Below are 20,804 nucleotides of genomic sequence, written 5' to 3'. Positions count from 1 at the left end.
AATTCTTACATAAAAAATATAAATGGTTCTAGTCATTCCATCAATAGTTTCCACTCTTGTTCTGATAAGGCAGTGGCCTTTTTAACATTTATTGCCAGCTTGATTCTAGGAAAGAATTATGAGTAGGAGCCGTATCCTGTCCTATTATTTTCATATTTCATTGGTACGGAATTTACTCAAAAGCAGATTATGATTCTTACAGTCACTCAGCACCTGTATGTATCAGTGAGACTAAGAATCAACTTATAAATGATTTTGTAGTACAGTGGCCCCATGGACTGAGGGCAGCATTACAGCAAACTGTGATCTTTTTGGGGTTGAGTGTGCTTTTGTCTGTATAAATTGCCAAGCTTGGAACAGCAGGGGACCCTGCTGCAATAGTTGGGCTCACTTGCCTTATGGGGATTATTTGGGGTACTGATGGGTAATGGTTATGCATCTGTCATGTCCCAGGCACTAGGTGAAAACTTAAGCAACATCCTACCACTTGCCCCAAAGCCTTATGAAGGAAGGCAGGTTATCATTTCATGAAGGCAGGAAGCCCAGGCTTAGGGGTGAAGGGCTTTGCCCAGGGTCATGTCTGTGTGAGTGATGGACACTGCATGACCTCTAAGTCTTGTGGGTTTGTTATAGGTTTACTTTGTTTACGTTTACTTTTTAAAGACAGGGTCTTACTTTGTAACTGAGGTTGGACTATAACTCACTATTTAGCCTAAGCTGGCCTTGGTTCTTGCTATGGCTCTTCTGCCTCAGCTTCCCAAGTACATCGATTGCAGGTGTGGCCACCGGGCCCACTTTGGAGTCCTGCTTCCTCTCTGCTTTGTCCTACATGATAACAATAGCAGCATGGGAAACATAACTTTGCAAATGGCTCTGGTCAGTGTGGCTGCAGAGGCCTACAGCTGAATCTTGGTAAGGAAACTGAGGTCTGAACTGAAATTCCCATTTTCAGGGCCTTTGTTATCGCATATTTTAAGGTCTTATGTGGATAGAACTGAGAAATAAGACAGGTTTCTTTGTGTCTTCAGGCCACATCTACAACACACAGGAATGCAGTTTGAATTTGGCCAGATGTCATACTTACTGGTCTTCATATTTTGCGATGCACTGGGGGATTGATGGCTCCTTTCTTCCTCTTTAGAGAGTGCGGAAGGCTTTCCAAGCTACGACACAGCTTCTGAGCAGCTGCATGAGGCAGGTTATGATGCGTACATCACAGGACTCTGCTTCATCTCCATGGCAAATTACTTAGGTACTTGAGATTGTTTCTGTCAAAGAGTGGGTCTCTCCTGCTTCCTGTTAGCTCAGCCTGCTGGGATGAATTACTGAAGACCAGGCTTAGACAGTAGACCCATGTTTCTCATGGGGGAGGAGACTTGGAAGCCCAGGATTGAGGGGCCCACACCTGCACACCAGCTTTGCGACAGTTGTCATTTACAGAGTGCTAGAGGAAGGACGCACCTGTGTTTCCTGTGAAGGAGTCGGCTGCCCTACTTGACCCCCAAACAGCTCATCTACAGACATCACTGTTTGGGATTCAGGATCCATGTGGGAGTGGGGAAGGGATGGCCACCTGCATCACCACCGTGGTCCTAGGCTGTGGCCATCCTTACAGAAGCAGGAGGGTGTTGAGAGGGGGCTGGAAGAGTTGAAGCTGGGACACTTAGGAAAGGACAGCTGACACTGCCTGTTGTAAGGTGCTGACTTTCGAGAGTACCACGCCCTCTCACTGAATGGAACACACTATGTCTGCACTTCTGCACTCTGACCGTGTGCTGTGTGTAATACCCGCTTCTCTTCACTAGGTTCTTTACTCAGTCCTCCAAAAACGTGTGTGTCCGCCAGATCAAAGCTCATCGAACCCTTTTTTAACAAGTAAGTAACCAGAGGGTTGCAACCTGGTTCTTACACTGTGGACAAGACCCACACCTTGGGGGACAGTGATCCAGGGTACATTTTAATTAAATAGTTCCCATCTTTAGTAGCTTAGGTGTTTTTTGAAAGTAGAAATTGAGGTTTTGGAAAGAAAGCATTGTTGATGGCATATGTCTTTTCCAAGAAAAAAAGATAGTGGCTTTGGCATTTAAACCACCTTCAAGGGATGCTTATGTTTTTGTTAAGCCCGCTGCCTGATGAACTCTGCATGCAGCGTTGTTGTTCATTCATATTTGCCTCATTAACTGAGTACGTGCTATCTCTAAGGAGATGTTGATAAATAGCGGGAGGCAGCTCTGGTGATTGCATGCTCATCGCCTCTCTGTTTGCCTCTTTTTCCTTTCTGGTGTGCTGGGGATTGAACCAGGGTCTCCTGCATGCTAGTGTCCTCCTGTCTGTCTCATCTAATGAGGGAAAAACTTGTTCTGAAGAAGTCTTAAGTTCAGAGCAGTTTTCAAGAATCTCAAATATTGTTATTTCAAAGTGTGGTTTGTGCTTACTTGGCAAGGTTGTGACTAAAGATATGGATGTGATGCTTAGGCAGCTAAGTCTGGTTCTGTGCCACAGCCCTCAGCCTTCGTCTTGGCCTCAGCCTCTCCAACAGAGTTGACATTAGATTCTGGGTGAGCCAGAGAGACTGAGGCAGGCACATCTAGCATGGTAGGAAACAGCTGTTCCAGGGTTGGCGATTCCATCCTTTCCATACATTTATGTGCAGCAGTTACATTGTATCAAGGCTTTACAGGGGAGGATACTATTTCCTTAGGGTGCCTATATTAAGTACAGTTGCACAGTTGTATACTTAGTCTGCTGTAGTAACAACTGCTACTTCCAAGCCATGCTTCTTACAGGCTCTGGGTAGTGATATTCCCTGAGTTAGTGAGTTTTATTGTGAATTCTAGTGTGGCTTCATTTATTTTCTTTTTTCTCACTAGCTTCCTCCTATCATTATTAACTTTATCTGTGAGTGTTTTGCTTCCATGTATGTCTGCACACCATGTGCGCTCCTGTACCTTCAGAGACCAGAAGAAGGAGTTAGATCCCCTGTAACTGGAGTTTGTAGCTGGAGTTACAGTTGTGAGCTGCAGTGCAGGTGCTGTGAACTGAACCTGAGTCCTCTGGAAAAGCAGCCAGTTCTCTTAGCCACTGAGCAAACAGTCTGTCCAATACCTCTTTCTTCTATTTTTGTTGGTATTTTATTTGGAAGTTCAGAGGAAATATGTATGATAATTGATGGCCTTTTCAAAAGAGCTATGTAACAGTGTGATGTTTATTGGAAATTAAGTTGAAGTTTTTTGCATGGAAAATGAGTTGTGCTAACACAAAAGGCATTTCTGTCTTTGGCCAGTTCATTAAGAGTGGGGTAAAAAGGGTGAAAAATAATTTTCTTAGTGTTTACCTCTTATTTTAGAGCAGTGATTATCTTTGTAAGTCTTCTTAAGTCTGTGCCATAAACTGGCATGAAGTCTGCTGGATGCTGTGCTTCCCTCACACATCACAAACAGTGTGTTTTGGTGTCATCAGATTCCTATTTACAAGTAAAGTGTGAGACAGGTTGGCAGGTAAAGGCACTCGGCACACAAGCCTGGCAACATGAGCTTGGTTAGAGTGAGAGAACTCACTCCACAGAGTTGTTCTGACTTCCACACGAATGCTGTAACATGTGCAACCACATACACATAGCATGCACACATAGAGTAAGAATTATATAGAGAACTTTTAACAAAGAAGAAAAGGGTAAACCTTTAGCAGAAATATACTCTTATTACCATGGAAAAATGTGTATGCATGTGAATGTGCGTGTACCCACCGACAATGAGGATGGAACCCTGTATCCTGTGATCCTGTGTGTGCTAAGCCTTATGACTGAGCTACACCTCTAGCCAGTGAAGTCCGTGTGTGTGTGTGTGTGTGTGTGTGTGTGAGAGAGAGAGAGAGAGAGAGAGAGAGAGAGAGAGAGAGAGAGAGTCAAAGACACTGAGTCATGGCAATGAGAATCTGGTGGCAGTGTCCTGCTTGTTTCTGTGGGGAACTCTCTGGTCAGGACATGGTCTATTTTATAACCTTGGTCTATTTTAATCAATGCATAGAAAACCAGACTTAGAGAGGATACTTTGGCCAAACCCTTTCTAGATGGAATGAGATAAAAATATGCCCTGCTTTTACTATTACTGAACCACAAAGGAGAGTCAGGCCTTTGCCTTGTATCTTGTGAACAGCTTTCTGTCTGCAAGGCATCCTGACATCTCTTGCAGATAACCTTCTATGAAGCTTTATGAAATTAGGAGTTCCACCTCTACTCAGCACTGCCTCCCTGTCCTGATCCCTAAAAATGATTGTGGTTGTGGTAAGAGGTAGGTTTTACATTTTTAGCTTTAAAGATAGCAGTTAAGTGTTTTACCCTTTGGATATAGATAGAGCTGCAAGTGTGAAGTGTCTCCTTTTGCATGTTCTGCTTTCATGTGGGAAGATTGTGCCAGCCTGGTCAGGGAAGCAAGAGCACTTTGAACCGGGTAGTTAAGAACGTTGTTATTCAGATGACGATAATGCTACAGTTATGAAAGGTTGTGACAGTATGTTTAAGAGCAGCAGGTAGAGAGGGGAGAAAATTTCTTATGGTTCAGTCTCCCAAATAAAGCACACCCATGGTTTGTTCCTTTCATCTATGGAAAGTGACCATGTTCTGGCAATTTTAGCTATAGTTAGTTAACCTGCCCTGTGCTCCTGATGGGTTGCATGAGTGCACCTGCCCAAAAGCTATCTGGATTTGCAAATGAAAGACACACACACACACACACACACACACACACACACACACACACAGACCAGTTAATTTTGATATGCCTTGGGTAGCTCAAAGGCTGGGCACTTCTAATCCTTCCAACGACTTGCAAATACTCCCCTCAGATATTCTTAAAATCTATATTTCATCTCTGCTATACCAGACCCAATTAGGGATGTGGCCATTAGAGCCACTTACCTGAATTCTTTTTTTTCCCCCATCTTTATTAACTTGGGTGTTTCTCATTTACATTTCGATTGTTATTCCCTTGCCCGGTTTCCAGGCCAACATCCCCCTAATCCCTCCTCCTCCCCTTCTATATGGGTGTTCCCTTCCCCACCCTCCCCCCATTACCGACCTCCCCCCAACAATCACGTTCACTGGGGGTTCAGCCTTGGCAGGACCAAGGGCTTCCCCTTCCACTGGTGCTCTTACTAGGCTATTCATTGCTACCTATGAGGTTGGAGCCCAGGGTCAGTCCATGTATAGTCTTTGGATAGTGACTTAGTCCCTGGAAGCTCTGGTTGGTTAGCCTTGTTGTTCATATGGGGTCTCAAGCCCCTTCAAGCTCTTTCAGTCCTTTCTCTGATTCCTTCAATGGGGGTCCCATTCTCAGCTCAGTGGTTTGCTGCTGGCATTCGCCTATGTATTTGCTGTATTCTGGCTGTGTCTCTCAGGAGAGATCTACATCCGGTTCCTGTCAGTCTGCACTTCTTTGCTTCATCCATCTTATCTAGTTTCTTACCTGAATTCTTACCTGACGGGTCTGTCCTAGCTGCTCTCCTGGCAATTCTCTTTCTTCCTCTCCTCTCTCTCCCCATCCTGGGAATCCTAAAAGTCCCGCCTCTGTCTGTCCTGCCTAGCCATTGGCTACTGGCATCTTTATTTACCAATCAGAGCCAACTGGGGGCAGGATCCCTCAGTGTCTTAGGTGTAAGCAGTTTGGGGGACCAAAATTAACATTATGACACAAGCAGCATTAGGCCAAATGTACTTCAGGCCTAATGTGTACAGGGTCTTTCTTTAATTTTTTCTTTTTTTTACTTATTAGTAGTTGGGGAGTACTGTGAGTCCAGATGCATGCATGCCATAGCTCATGCATACCTTGGTGCATGTGTGGATGTTAGAAGACAACTTTTGGGAGTTAGTTCTCTCCTTTTATCTTTAGGGTGGCTCTGGGGATTAAACTCAGGTTGACAGGCTCACCATCTTTTTTTCTTTTTTTTTTTTTTTTTGGAGTTGGGAACCGAACCCAGGGCCTTGTGCTTGCTAGGCAAGCGCTCTACCACTGAGCTAAATCCCCAACCCCCAGGCTCGCCATCTTGATGGCCCCTTCTTTTGTTTGTTTGTTTGTTTGTTTGTTTGTTTTCGTAATAAATATGGCTCAAAATTTATCAAAGTTGATTGATTTGTTTGGTGTTTTTTGAGTCAGAGTCTCTCTATGTAACCCTGTCTGTTGTGGAAGCCACTTTGTATACCAAGCTGGCCTCAAACTCATTAGAGATCCTTTTTCTGCCTCCTGAGTACTGGGATTAAAGATGTGTACCACTTCATTGAAGGGATTGTGAGACTGAAGGATTATAGGAAAATAAAATACTAAGGATTAGAGCCTCAGCTCCTGAAAGAGAGCCATTACTGCCCAGCAGCGTGTATGCAATGTCAGGATGCTTGGTGTTAATGTGTGGGAGAGGACATACTTTCCTGTCTCTCTGCTCAGCCCCCAGAGAGACTTCTGTCCCTGGCCACACAGAGCAGTTGCCCCCTCCATATAGCTTGCCATTTGTTAATACAAGTGTGAGCTGTGGCGCTAGCACATGTGTGACAGGGCCACAGGGTTGTTTCCGTACGAGTTTAAGACCGTTTGCTCACTCTTCTGGGTTTCATCTTTCTCATCTGCAAATTGTGGCAGCTAGGGCTCTTCTGCGGGACTCTTTGGAACAACAAAGCAGAGTGTGCTCCGTGCAGAGCACACAGGCCTTGGGCAACTTGTCTCTCTTGCCTCTGATCCTCTGGACAGGTGTGGAGAGTGGAAGGAGTGCTGTTTGGTTCCTACAGGAGACACTGTGTAATCGTGTCTTCTGCACCATCCAGACTCTTTAAATAGGAATTTGTATTAAATTATGACCCTTGACAGAAAGCAGGAGAAGAGAAACTGTGCTTGTAGAGAGAAGACTTGAATGGGTCACTTGTCATCTGTTTTGTTTTCCCCTTAGAGCCAAGAGGCTGTCCTCTGCTGGCTGCCAACTGTTCGGTGGTGTTTTCACTGGGTGAGGGTAGTAAGGAGATGACATCTAAATTACTCAGTATGGTCTGTTTCTTTCCTCCTTCGTTTTTACCTGCTTACTGAGATGGAAGTCCAGCATAACATGGCTCGTCTATCCATGTAGAGTATATAATTTAATGTTTTGGTAGATAAAGTCAGTTTTTAAAAATTCATTTTGTGGGGCTGGAGAGTTGGCTCAGCAGTTAAGAGCACTGACTGCTCTTCCAGAGATCCTGAGTTCAAATCCCAGCAACCACATGGTGGCTCACAACCATCTGTAATGAGATCCAGTGCCCTCTTCTGGTGTGTCTGAAGACAGCTACAGTGTACTTATATATAATAAATAAATCTTTAAAGAATTCATTTTGTGGGTATATGTGTTTGTGTGGGTGTATACTCTACACAGATATGTGGTGGTCAGAGGACAACTTTTGGGAGCCAGTTTTCTGCTGCCATTAGCTGTCTTCAGGCCTGTGTGGCCAGCACTTTGACTCACTGAGCCATTTACCAGCCAGGGCTATTAATTTTTCAGAATTGTAATAAAACACTCATAACCTTTTCTGGCTTTGCCATTTAAATACAATATTGAGCAACCACCAGTACCCTCTAATGTAGAACCTGTTGATCCTCCAGCAGAACTCTGTGGCCCTCATGCACCCCAGCCTGCTTTCTCTCCTTTAGCCTTTCCCCTTCCTATGGATGTGTCCTTTGATGGCCCGTTTGTTTTTAAGCAGGGTATTGCTCCAGTGGAGTATAATGTGCTAAAACTATTGACATTTCAGAAACACCAGGAACATTTCCTTTTGTAATTGTGGTCTATCGTGACCACTTCTTGGACTTCCAATCTTCCAGATGCATATAGATGTGTCTTCGTGGGCTCTGTCTACTAAGAGGTTGGCTTAAGAGGTGGCTAAATTGAAGAGGGAGAGCCATAGTACCAGGGAACATCTGCTGGACAAGAGTCACAACACCCAGAGAGGTGGCTATTGTTATGTAGCCCAGGCTGGCCTTGAGTTTGTGACCTTCCTGCCTTGGCCTCCTATTTGCACTACTAAGTTTTAAACGTAGTTTTGTACACTGTTCATCAAGGTAAAGGATCATCCTGTCCTGGGCATACCAGATTACTCAGAATTGGCATCAGTTAGTACCCAGGTTGGCATCATCTTGTCTAATCTCATCTCCAACAGATTTATTTTAAAGGAATGACCTAAGGGAGAAAAAAAAATGGGGGTACAGAAGTATGGACTAGAAAATAAATACAAATGTAAGCTGTTTTACTAATTTTATAACCACAAATGTGTACAGAGAATGGTGCCCTGTACAAAACACAACAGATTCAAATGAGGTGTTCCCTTAGCAAGGCTGAAGATTCAGATATTTGGATATTCAGAAGATTCTGGTATTTGGAATTGAGGATGCAGTCCTTGTTTTCGGATGGATCACTGGGTGTTTGGCACAATCCACGATATTAACCAGATTTGAACAGAAGAACGGCCACCTGACCCAGGGAGAAGTGGATGAAGGGTTTGGTCTCATGTGTCCCGTAGCTACCGGAGGTCCGGCCCACGATGCAGTGCCGGGTGGGGTTGGACTTCTTATCAGACTCCTCCTTGCTAGGGGCCGCGATACCCTTCTCCATGCTGCACTTCTCCAGCGCCTGAGCAGCGCGCTCCACCGAGTCCTGTTGCATCCCTTCCGACATGTCTGCGTTTGTGATCACCACCTTCCAGTCGCACATGGTTACCATGGAGCAGGGGCCAGCCGGCTGCTGCGAGCTCCTAGGGAAGGCGCTGGCGCTGCTCAAGCAGCAGAGGACAGCGGGTCGCTACTGAAACCGTGGCATTGGCTTCTAGACAAATATGGGTGATTCTCTATTTAGACTGAAAATTGTAGTCCCTACCTGAGTGAAAACAAAATAAACCACAGTAAGTCCCTTCTGGCCAGTGTTTGCATGGGAAGTCTAGTGGATCAAGTGAATGTGTTTATTTTGTGAGCAGTGCAGCATGCTTTCGACCTCATGGCAAGATTGGATTTTTGTTGGTTGGTTGTTTTAGTAACACATAAATGCGTTTAACAGTGAGGTATGGCATACTATAATCCTATGCGTGTTTTTACTGCTATGCCCTATTGGCAATTATAGTACAGCTAGTGGTTGCTACAAGGTCTGAATTCCCTATCTGGAGGTTAGGGATTCTTTCTGTTGGTTCAGGCAGCATTTAACATTTTGGTGCTTCAGCTTAGTGATAGAGAACGATGCCACTGTGCTTGGCAAAGAGTGAAATATTTAGTAAGGAGAAAAACCAGAACAGACACACTCCCTTATTAAGACATGTCATGACAGTGAAACTCCAGTCAGTCAGTCCTGAGTGAACAAGTGTTTGATGGAGCAGAAAGTTAAACCCTGTATTCAGACCCTCAGGTGTCTCAGCTCTTACCTCTGCAGTGTTCTTAACACAGATATGCAGGATCATACTGATCAGATGCCCAGGTAGCAGAATGTTTTGTCCTGCAGACATAGCATGGTGGTCCTCTGGTCTGTGGCCACACAGCTTTCTGCACTGTTGTATTGTTCCAGTTGCTTTGAAAATTCATTCTCCTTAGAATTCCTTATTGGGCAGTATTCTCATTTCCCATATCTGGGCTATATGCCATCATAGCAGCTATAAATTAATCAGCCCTTGGACCATTAACTACTACCCCCACAAGCATCTGGGGTCATTACTTAAGGGGATAGATGTTGCTGCAGAGTGGGCATCTGGTCCCCAGTCCCTTCTAATGGACTCAATGCATACCATCAACACGGAATTTTTTTTGGTTTTTGTTTTTCCAAACATGGTTTCTCTGTGTAACCTTGGCTGTCCTGGAACTCACTTTGTAGATCAGGTTGGCCGTGAATTTACTGATGTTTGCCTGCCTGCACCTCCTGAGTGCTGGAGTAAAGGCATGTACCCCTTCATATACACCAGGCTTCAACAGATGTTTTGAAACAATTTGTGTTGTACATTTGTTGGGGAAGTCCCTGGAGAGTGCCTTGCAGTGGAGATAAGGCTTGGTTGGCACTGAAGTTCTGTTCTGTTCTTTGCCCCTTTAGTGGCTCAGAGACATTCACTGAACATGAAACTCTTCCTCCCAGCCTGTTTAAATAATGGAACTGCTGTTAATTCTCTATCTGTCCTCTAGACCTCAAAGGATCTCAAGAAGCTGAAGTTAACATTCAGGGTTTTTTTTTAACAGATTAAAACAAACCAACAAACAAAAAATAAATTGAAGTTTTTCAGCCCAAAGTAAATCCACTGTCATTTTACTGAATTTCCAATACATCTATTCTTGGAGTCTTTTTTTAAATTAATTAATTAATTAATGTATTTATTTATTTCTAAGATTTATTTATTTAATGTGTGTGAATACACTGTCACTGTCTTCAGACACACTAGAAGAGGGCATCGGATCCCCATTACAGATGGTTGTGAGCCACCATGTGGTTGCTGGGAATTGAACTCAGGACCTCTGGAAGAGCAGTCTCTCCAGCTGTCTTGATTGCTTTTATATTTACTAATTGAGATCACTATTTCCCATTTGTCTTAGGGTTTTATTGCTGTGAAGAGACACCATGACCAAGACAACTTTTATAGAGGAAAACATTTAATTGGGGCTGGCTTACAGTTTCAGGGATCTAGTCTATTATCACCAGACCAGAGGAAAGTATGGCAGCATCCAGACAGAAACAAGTGCTAGAGAAGGAGCTGAGCGTTCTACATCTTTATCCAGGAAACTCCATCCTACATTGGGCTGAACTTGAGCATATAAGACTTCAAAGCCCACCCCCACAATGATAAGGTCACACCTACCCTAACAAGGTCACACCTCCTAATAGTGCCACTTCCTATGGGCCAAGCATTCAAACACATGAGTCTATGTGGGCCATACCTATTCAAACTACACCCTTTTTCAATTGATTATACTACTGTATAGGCTTACAAGTTAAAAATATAAAAGTGGGGTTGGGGATTTAGCTCAGTGGTAGAGCGCTTGCCTAGGAAGTGCAAGGCCCTGGGTTCGGTCCCCAGCTCCGGAAAAAAAAAAGAACCAAAAAAAAATATAAAAGCTACAGAGATGGCTGGCAGTTGAGAGCACTTGCTGTTTTTGCAGAGAGGATCCAGGTTCAGTTCTTAGCACCCACAGAGTGGTTGTCTTCTGGCCTTAGGAACCAGGCCTGACATGCAATTAAAATTAAATTAATCGCATATATTCATTCATACACACACACACACACACACACACACACACACACACACACACCCCTACCAATGAAAATGTATGAGGAAGAAGATATTTATGAAATGATTGATCAGCATTGTGTAGAGCTGCCCTGTTGTCCTCCAGGTGGACCTTCTCCTTGGATTTGAGTATCTTGTCAGTATCTACCTATACTGTATTATATTTCCCTTCATAGCTTAACCGATTCTGTTTTGTTTTAAGAAGGGAAAGGAAAGGAGTCTTACTGTGTTGCCCAAGCTAGACAGAAACCTTTGGCCTCTAGCAATTCTCTCTCTCTCTCTTTTTTTTTTTAAATATATACTTATTTATTTTATGTATAAGTACACTATAACGGTCTTCAGACACACCAGAAGAGGGTATCAGATCTCATTACAGATGGTTGTGAGCCACTATGTGGTTGCTGGGATTTGAACTCAGGACCTTGGGAAGAGCAGTCAGTGCTCTTAAACACTGAGCCATCTCTCCAGTCCCCTAGCAATTCTCTTTTATCAGCTACCCAAGTAGCTGTGGCAGTAGACTCTTGGCACTCTTTCCTGTTTGCCAACTGGTGTGTGTGTGTGTGTGTGTGTGTGTGTGTGTGTGTGTGTGTGTGTGTGTGAGAGAGAGAGAGAGAGAGAGAGAGAGAGAGAGAGAGAGATCTGTTATTATCTCTTGTGTCTGTATGTGTATGTATCTGTTATGTGTATATCTATTAGGTGTGTGTATATGAATCTGTTGTGTGTGTATCTGTTATATGAGTGTGTATCTCTGTGTGTGTCTGTTATGTATGCGTGAGTACCTATAGAGACTAGAAGTTGGAATCAGAGGTGGTGATTGTGAGCCAATGTGGGTGCTGGGAACCCAACTTTCATCCTTTCTAAGAGCAACAAGTGCCCTTTACCACTGAGCTATTGTCTTTCTAGCCCCTAACTACTTACTTCACTGCTTTGCAGTGTGTCTCACTTGCTTTCTCTTAGTGCTCTCAGTTGTCATACTGAAAGGTCTCCTATTTAGAGAGCAGAAAGTAGAGAACTATTTTCTTTCATTTCTAATTAGAAATCTCCAATTTGCCTCCAGAAGTGCAGGGTAGCAGCAGCTGCCCACAATGGTATTAAGAGGTGGGAAGCTGCTGGGGAAATTTCCATGCCAAAGGAGCCTACCTGCAGGACTCCCCATCCCTTGCTGGGTTTTGTTATTTAGTCTTGCATAAGTTTTCAACCCTCTAGCCTCAGTTTATGTGCCACAGTATGTATGTGGAGTTCAGAGACATCTTGCTGGAGTCTGTTGTTATCTTTCCTAATGCAAGTCCTGAGGTTTGAACTAAGATCAGCAAAGCCTGTACTCACTGAACTGTCTCACTAACTTTCTGTGTATCACATTTGCACTTGTGTTTCTGTGGACATTGTAGCATATAGTGGGTTAGTACTGCCATTATTGTGTAGTCTTTCTTGGACAGGCAGGGAATGATTCAGAATAGCCATAGTTTAAGGCAAGCTATTATGTCATCAGAGAATGACCTTTCACTTCAGTGCTCTCCCTGGAGTGGGAAGGATTCCATGTCTGATGAAGGTTATGGATGTCAGTTCTGTCTTTTGTGTGGATTAGAGGTATTCTTTAGTGTGACATTGGTGGCTAAAGCTTACTACTCTGTGGCCAACTCAAGCACCGAGTGTTTAATTCTCCTCCAGAAGCTCAGGGTGGCAGCAGTTGCACACAGAAGTATAGAAGATAGGAATGTTTACTTTGGTTCAGCTCTGCAGCCAGTTAGCCATAGCATTAGGGTTAATCTCACACTTGTGGGGCTCTCTCTAGAGCTTCTGTGCCAACTCATGCACAGATCTGATTTCTGTGTTCTCCCTGCTTTGGGGGCTGTTTAGTTTTCTGCAGCCCACATGTGAAGGTTGAAGGAAGTGTTGTTAGTAATTCACATGAAAGTGGCTTCTGTCAAATACTGGGAAGGCAAGTCTGACAGGTCAAGACTGACTCTGTTTTCAGGAGAGGTTTGGATGTTGTACCTGAGGATGAAACTTTCTAACTATTTTTTTTTAAAGATTTATTTATTGTGTGTGAGTACACTGTAGCTGTCTTCAGACACATCAGAAGAGGACATCAGATTCCATTATAGATGGTTGAGTGCCAGCATGTGGTTGTTGAGAATTGAACTCAGGACCTCAGGAAGATTAGTCAGCGCTCTTAACCGCTGAGCCATCTCTCCAGCCCCACTTTCTGCCTTTTTATTACCAAATCTTACTCTTTGACAGTATCATTCACGTGCACAGTGCAGTCTGGTTGCTTTCCCCTCTACCCTCTCATCTTCTTCTGTCCCCTGCCAGCTCCTCTTCTTTCCCTTCCATATCCATGACTTGTTCTCTTTTGTGACACACAGAGTTTAATTAGAACGGTCTCAGTGACCTTGCATTTGGAGCTGTATATTAGCATCTAGTGGACTCACCAGTGGCTGACAGATGATGTTAACACCTCCTTTAGTTGCCAATAGTTCAACAGTAAATGGTAGGGCCTTCTGAGCCTGGCTCCTATCCGCAGTTGACTGTAAGACAGCCCTGGTGTGTATGGCCCAGTAGGTGCAGCAACTGTGACTTCATGATTGCCTCTCTGTATCCTTTCCAGGAGCTAGGGCTCTGCAGCCTTCTTCCTGTCTTCTGACTCTTTCTATATTCATTCCAACCCCTCTTCTGAATCTTCCCTGAGCCTTAAGGGGTTTGTCTAGATGTCTTGCTGAGTGCTGACCATTCACCGTCCTTCATGCATAGAATTGCATGCAGTGATGAGTCTCCATATTTCCCTGTGTTTGCTACAAAGAACTTAAGGAGGGGAGTGTAAACAGTGGACTCACCTCCAGGTCTTTTTCTACTCCACTGAGGGTTAATCCAGTGGGCACACCATGGACCCAGCAAGGGACTCACTCTCAGAAAGGCATGTTCGCCTCTAGATAATGTACTTTTCCTTTCCAGAATTTCTTTCCACTCCTCATGAGCTGCCATGATGTGTGGCCAGGTCTGCCAGCCATTCCTTACAAAGGCATACTTGTTTCTTTTTCTTCTGGTCTTTTTTTTTCAGATGCTGACTAGAGCCCAAGTATGCTCTCCCCCCCACCCCCCAGCTGAGAACCGAACCCAGGGCCTTGCACTTGCTAGGCAAGCGCTCTACCACTGAGCTAAATCCCCAAACCCCCAAGTATGCTCTTAAACATTAACTAATGCTATGTCCTTCCTTGCTCTTTCTAAAGCTTTCTTCCCTGTCATGTGGCTGCCTGCTGCCAGGTGGCTGGCCTCCATGCTACCTGTCTCAGACACGTGACTTTTCCTTCTCTTCTTCATTTCTCCCCTTCCTTTGCTGGCAACTGGGAGATGTATAGCTTGCCTGCCCTGGGGCTTTCTTCTTAAACTGTGATAACTTGTCCTCAGATTCTCTTTGAGTCTGGTTTTCGCTCTTGAGCACTCAGGAGACAGAGATGGGGATTTCTGTGAGGTTGAGGTCAGCCTGGTCTACATAGTGAGTACCAGGCCAACTAGGGATATATAGTGAGACCCTGTTTTGGAAAAACAAACAAAAGCCAGCAAAAAAATTGTCACCACTAAAAGAGACTCTTGACACCTTTACCCCCGCAGCCAGTTAACTTTGATTATGGTTTTGTTTATGTATAGCAATGAACTTCTTACAATTCAACTTCCTCTCCTTTTCCTTCTTTTTTTTTTTTTTTTTTTTTTTTTGAGATAGAGTCTATATGTAACACTGGCTGGCCTGGGATACAAGAGCAACAAGTGCTTAACTACTGAGCCAGCCATCTCGCCAGCTCGGATACATATTTCTTAAAGTCGCTTTTTTCCCCCAGAATTTAAACCTTTTTTATTTGATGGGTATGCTTGTTTTGCCTACATATCTATATCTATATCTGTCTATCTCTATCTATCTCTGTATCTATCTCTATCTAATATCTATCTCTATATATCTATATATCTATCTATATCTATATATCTATCTATATCTATACTATATCTATATACCATGTGTGCGTAGTACTGAGGAGTTTAAAAGAAGACATTGAATCCCCTGGCACTGGAGTTCCTAACATGAAAGCCACCAAGTGGTTGCAGGGAATAAAACCCAGGTCCTCTCTGTAAGAGCAGTTAGTACTCTTAGTATCTGAACTACTTTTCAGCCCCAATTTGTAATTTTCCAAATTTATGACTGTATATATATATATATATGATGTGGAAAATATCTTAATCCAGGGTTTCTACCCTACCTTTGACCAATTGATTCCCAGGTAAATGACACACAACATTTATATTTATCAGTGATAATCAGCACAGTAGCTGGGCAGATGTCTATTCTCTATGCTATTATGCCTATTTCCCAGCTGATAATCCCTCTGTATGATTTGGCATGTTTCATCTTTGCTGCTCTTAACTCCAACTAGCCAACCAGCATGGCCATTATTTTAAGATTCTTACCCCATGGCAACTTCTTCCTCTCCATATTCCTTTTTCCCACCTTGTGACTTTCCAACTCTAAGTCTGGGAACCCTAAACCCTGCCTTTTTCTCTTCTGCCCATCTCTTGCTGTCAGTATCTTTATTTATCAATCAGGGATAATTTGGAGGCAAGGTCACCTAGCATCACCTGGGTCTATTTGTGCTCTGTGGGAGCATCCAGTACTTAGCGTAGCAAAAGACCAAACCTCAACAAATGATGATGTGCATGTAAGTGTTTGCCACAGTGTGATTGTGAAGTTCATCTGTGTGATATCCTTTCTCTCCTTCCACCTTAGAATCAGACTCAGGCCACCCGGCTTGTAAGGCAAACACCTTAACCTATTGTGGCATCTTGTTGGTCTGAAGTGAATATTTTTGTTTTATTTTTAATTTGACTTTCAGAATTGGGGAAACTATGTAAATCTACTAAAAGGAGAACTGGAAATTATATAAAGTGTAAAACTTTCCCTGCCATGAACTTCCAGGCTCTTGGTGGAAGGTACAATGATGGCTGCCCAGTGATCTCAGATGTGTAGTGCTATGTGCTGCTTTGTCACTTTCTCACACTGTGGGAACCTTGGTTCATGTGGGTGACATAACTGATAAAAGCACAGTAGTGGACATTAGCTTATATTGGTGATTTCTTAGTTGTAGAATTTGCTTTATTATCCTGGAGGCCCGCACAAACTCTCAAGCCACTGACTATAGACTTTTCTTTTTCTTACAGTAACAGAACAAAGTTCTTCTGCCAATGGTTTATATGTGAGCTAATCATACCCTACATGCCTTTGAGTGCTTGAGAATAATGTGCCTTAATTGCAGGTCACCGAAGCCAAACTAACTGCATGTTGAGCACTTAGATTGCCTTTTTAATCTGCTGTATAATGGCTCCTCAAACAGGAGAACACAATACATTGTTACTCAAGTAGGGCTTGTTAATATCATCGCAGACAGAACAGAAAGCTGGATTTTGTTCATAATCTAGCAAACAAAGGAAAAGAAAGCTATTGCAGACAGATGTAATTAACAAGTAATTTTTTTAAGTTTACTTTTTTTTAATTGGATATTTTTTATTCTCATTTCAAATGTTATTCTCTTTCCCAGTTTCCCAGACATAATTCCCCTATCCCATCCTCCTCCCCTTCTTCTATATGGGTGTTCCCCTCCCCAACCACCCCTCTTCACACACACACCCACCCCCGACACATTCCCCTAAACTGGGGAGGCCAGCCTTGGCACCACCAAGGGCTACTCCTTCCATTGGTGCTCAACAAGACTATCTTCTGCTATATATGCAGTTACAGCCATGGGCCAGTCCATGGATAGTCTTTGGATAGTGATTTAGACCCTGGGGAGCTATGGTTGGTTGGTATTGTTGTTCTTACGGGGTTGCAAGCCCCTTCAGCTCTTTCAATCCTTTCTCTAACTCCTCCAATGGTGATCTCGTTCTCACTTCAATGGTGTGCTGCTAGCATTCGCTTCTGAATTTGACGTGCCCTGGCTGTGCCCCTCAGGAGAGAGCTATATCTAGCTCCTGTCAGCATGGCCTTCTTAGCTTCATTAATATTGTCTAGTTTTGGTGATATATATATATATGCTGTATACCCATGTCAGGCAGGCTCTGAATGGCCTTTAGTCTCTGCTCCAAACTTTGCCTCCATATCCCTTCCTATGTATATTTTTGTTCCCCATTTTAAGAAAGAATAAACTTGGTCATCCTTCTTCTTGATCTTCATGTGGTCTGTGGATTGTATCTTCGGTAATTCAAGCTTTTGTGCTAATATCCATTTATCAGTGAGTGCATACCATGTATGTTTTTCTGTGACTGGGTTAGCTCACCCAGGATGCTATTTTCTAGTTCAATCTATTTGCCTATGAATTTCATGAAGTCATTGTTTTTGATAACTGAGTAGTACGCCATTGTGTAGATGTACCACATTTTCTGTATCCATTCCTCTGTTGAAGGGCATCTGGGTTCTTTCCAGCTTCTGGCTATTATAAATAAGGCTGCTATGAACATAGTGGAGCATGTGTCTTTGTTATATGTTGGAACATTTTTTGCATCTGTGCCCAGGAGAGGTATAGCTGGGTCCTCAGGTAGTAGAATGTTCAACTTTCTGAGGAACCTCCAGACTGATTTCCATAGTAGTTGTACCAGCTTGCAATCCCACCAATAATGGAGGAGTGTTCCACTTTCTCCACATCCTCGCCAGAATCTACTGTCACCTGAGTTTTTGATCTTAGCCATTCTGACTGGTGTGAGGTGGAATTTCAGGGTTGCTTTGATTTGCATTTCCCTGATGACTAAGGATGTTGAACATTTCTTTAGGTGCTTTTTGGCCATCCGATAATCCTCAGCTGAGAATGTTTCGTTTAGCTCTGTACCCCATTTTTTTCTTCTTTTTTTTTTTCTTTTTTTTCAGAGCTGGGGACCAAACCCAGGGCCTTGCGCTTGCTAGGCAAGCGCTCCACCACTGAGCTAAATCCCCAACCCCTGTACTCCATTTTTTAATAGGGTTCTTTGGCTCTCTGGAGTCTAACTTTTTTAGTTCTTTCAGATGTAGGATTGGTAAAGATCTTTTTCCAATCTGTTGGATGCTATTTTGTTCTAATGACAATGTCCTTTGCCTTACAGAAGCTATGCATTTTATGAGGTCCCATTTCTCGATTCTTGATCTTAGAGCATAAGCCATTCGTGTTTTGTTCAGGAAGTTTTTCCCAGTGCCCACGTGATTGAGACTCTTCCCCACTTTTTCTTGTATTAGTTTGAGTGTTTTTGGTTTTATGTGGAGAACCTTGATCCACTTGGACTTGATTTTTGTCAGGGTGACAAGAATGGATCAATTTGCATCTTCTACAGACTGACTGCCAGTGAAACCAGCACCATTTGTTGAAAATGCTGTCGTATTCCACTGGGTAGTTTTAGCTCCTTTGTCAAAGATCAAGTGACCACAGGTGTGTGAGTTCATTTCTGGGTCTTCAGTTCTACTTCAGTGATCTACCTGCCTGTCTCTGCACCAATACCATACAGTTTTTATCACTATTGCTCTGCAATGCTGCTTGAGGTCAGGGATGGTGATTCCCCACAGAAGTTCTTTTATTGTTGAGAATAGTTTTTGCTATGCTGGGTTTTTTTTTGCTTTTCCAAATGAATCTGCAAATTGCTCTTTCTAATTCTATGAAGAATTGAGTTGCAATTTTGATAGAGATTGTATTAAATCTGTACCTTGCGTTTTGCAAAATGGCAGTTTTTACTATGTTAATCCTGCCAATCCATGAGCATGGGAGATCTTTCCACCTTCTGAGATCTTCAGTTTCTTTCTTCAGAGACTTGAAGTTCTTGTCATACAGATCTTTCTCTTGCTTGGTTAAAGTCACACCGAGGTATTTTATATTATTTGGGACTATTATGAAGGGTGTCGTTTCCCTAATTTCTTTCTCGGCTTGTTTCTCTCTTGTGTAGAGGAAGGCTACTGATTTATTTGAGTTAATTTTATACCCAGCCACTTTGCTGAAGGTGTTTATCAGCTTTAGTAGTTCTCTGGTAGAACTTTTGGGATCACTTAAATATACTATCATATCATCTGCAAACAGTGATATTTTGCTTCTTCCTTTTCAATTTATATCCCTTTGACCTCTTTTTGTTGTCTAATTGCTCTGGCTAGGACTTCAAGTACTATATTGACTAGGTAGTGAGAGAGTGGGCAGCCTTGTCTAGTCCCTGATTTTAGTGTGATTGCTGCAAGTTTCTCTCCATTTAGTTTGATATAGGCTACTGCTGCATATTGCTTTTACTGTGTTTAGGTATGCACCTTGAATTCCTTATGTTTCCAGGACTTTTATCATGAAGGGGTGTTGAATTTTGTCAAATGCTTTCTCACCATCTAGTAAAATGATCGTGTGTGTGTGTTTTTTTTCCCTTGAGTTTGTTAATATAGTGGATTATGTTGGTGAATTTCCGTATATTGAACCATCCTTGCATCCATGGGATGAAGCCTACTTGATCATGGTGAATGATCATTTTGATGTGTTCTTGGATTTGGTTTGCGAAAATTTTATTGAGTGTTTTTACATCGATATTCGTGAGAGAAATTGGTCTGAAATTCTCTTTCTTTATAGGGTCTGTGTGTAGTTTTGGTATAATTGTAATTGTGACTTCATAGAAGGAATTGGGTAGTGTTCCTTCTGTTTCTATTTTGTGGACTAGTTTGCAGAGTATTGGTATTAGGTCTTCTTTGAAGGTCTGATAGAGTTCTGCACTAAACCTATCTGGACCTGGGATGTTTTTGGTTAGGAGACTTTTAATGACTGCTTCTATTTCCTTAGGGGTTATGGGACTGTTTAGATGGTTTATCTGATTGTAATTTAACTTTGTTACCAGAGGAAAACTACACCCTAGAAAAAGCAAGAATGTAATCCTCTTGCAACAAACCCAAAAGAAAATAGCACGCAAACATAATTCCACTTCTACCCACAAAAATAACAGGAAATAATCACTGTTGCTTAATATCTTACCTATCAATGGACTCAATTTCCTAATAAAAAGACATAGACTAACAGACTGGATACGTAAAGAGGACCCAACATTTTGCTGCATATACGAAACGCACCTCAGTGACAAAGACACTACCTAAGAGTGAAAGGCTGGGAAAAAAATGTTCCGAGCAAATGGTCCGAAGAAACAAGCTGGAATAGCCATTCTAATATCAAATAAAATTGACTTTCAACCAAAAGTTATTAAAAAAGATAAGGAAGGACACTTTATACCCATCAAAGAAAAAAATCTACCAAGATTTACTCTCAATTCTGAATATCTATGTTCCAAATGCAAGGGCACCCACATTTATAAAAGAAACTTTACTAAAGCTCAAAGCATACATTACACCACACACAATAATACTAGGAGACTTCAACACACCTTTTATCAATGGACAGGTCATGGAAACAGAAACTAAATGGAGACAGAGTGAAACTAACAGAAATTATGAACCAAATGGATTTATGAACCAAATGAACATCTATAGAACATTTCATCCTAAAACAAAAGAATATACCTTCTTCTTAGCACCTTA

The 20,804-nt window shown here is 42.6% G+C and overlaps 1 protein-coding gene and 1 pseudogene across 23 annotated transcripts in view; one reads left to right on the top strand and one right to left on the bottom strand.

Annotated features, from left to right (window-relative positions):
• The window catches only part of Parn (poly(A)-specific ribonuclease), a 138,039-nt gene that overhangs the window by 47,066 nt on the left and 70,169 nt on the right, over window positions 1-20,804 (top strand). For 15 of the 23 annotated variants that reach the window (XR_015630731.1, XR_015630742.1, XR_015630732.1 and 12 more), the window contains 2 exons: window positions 1,142-1,252; window positions 1,806-1,875. The exons of the other annotated variants lie outside the window; for them this stretch is intronic. Coding sequence is in view for 8 of the 15 variants with exons in the window: in XM_087572726.1 (XP_087428852.1) it covers window positions 1,142-1,252; window positions 1,806-1,875 (181 nt within the window). In the remaining 7 variants the exon portion in view is untranslated. The remainder of the gene's footprint in view (window positions 1-1,141; window positions 1,253-1,805; window positions 1,876-20,804) is intronic. 23 annotated transcript variants of the gene reach the window in all.
• Window positions 8,156-8,832, bottom strand: Dynll1l (dynein light chain LC8-type 1 like; annotated as a pseudogene).

The sequence above is a fragment of the Rattus norvegicus genome, chromosome 10 (assembly GCF_021556685.1).
Source record: "Rattus norvegicus strain SHRSP/BbbUtx chromosome 10, alternate assembly SHRSP_T2T, whole genome shotgun sequence".
Taxonomy (NCBI): Eukaryota; Metazoa; Chordata; class Mammalia; order Rodentia; family Muridae; genus Rattus; species Rattus norvegicus.
This window is presented reverse-complemented; position numbering and strand designations above follow the sequence as displayed.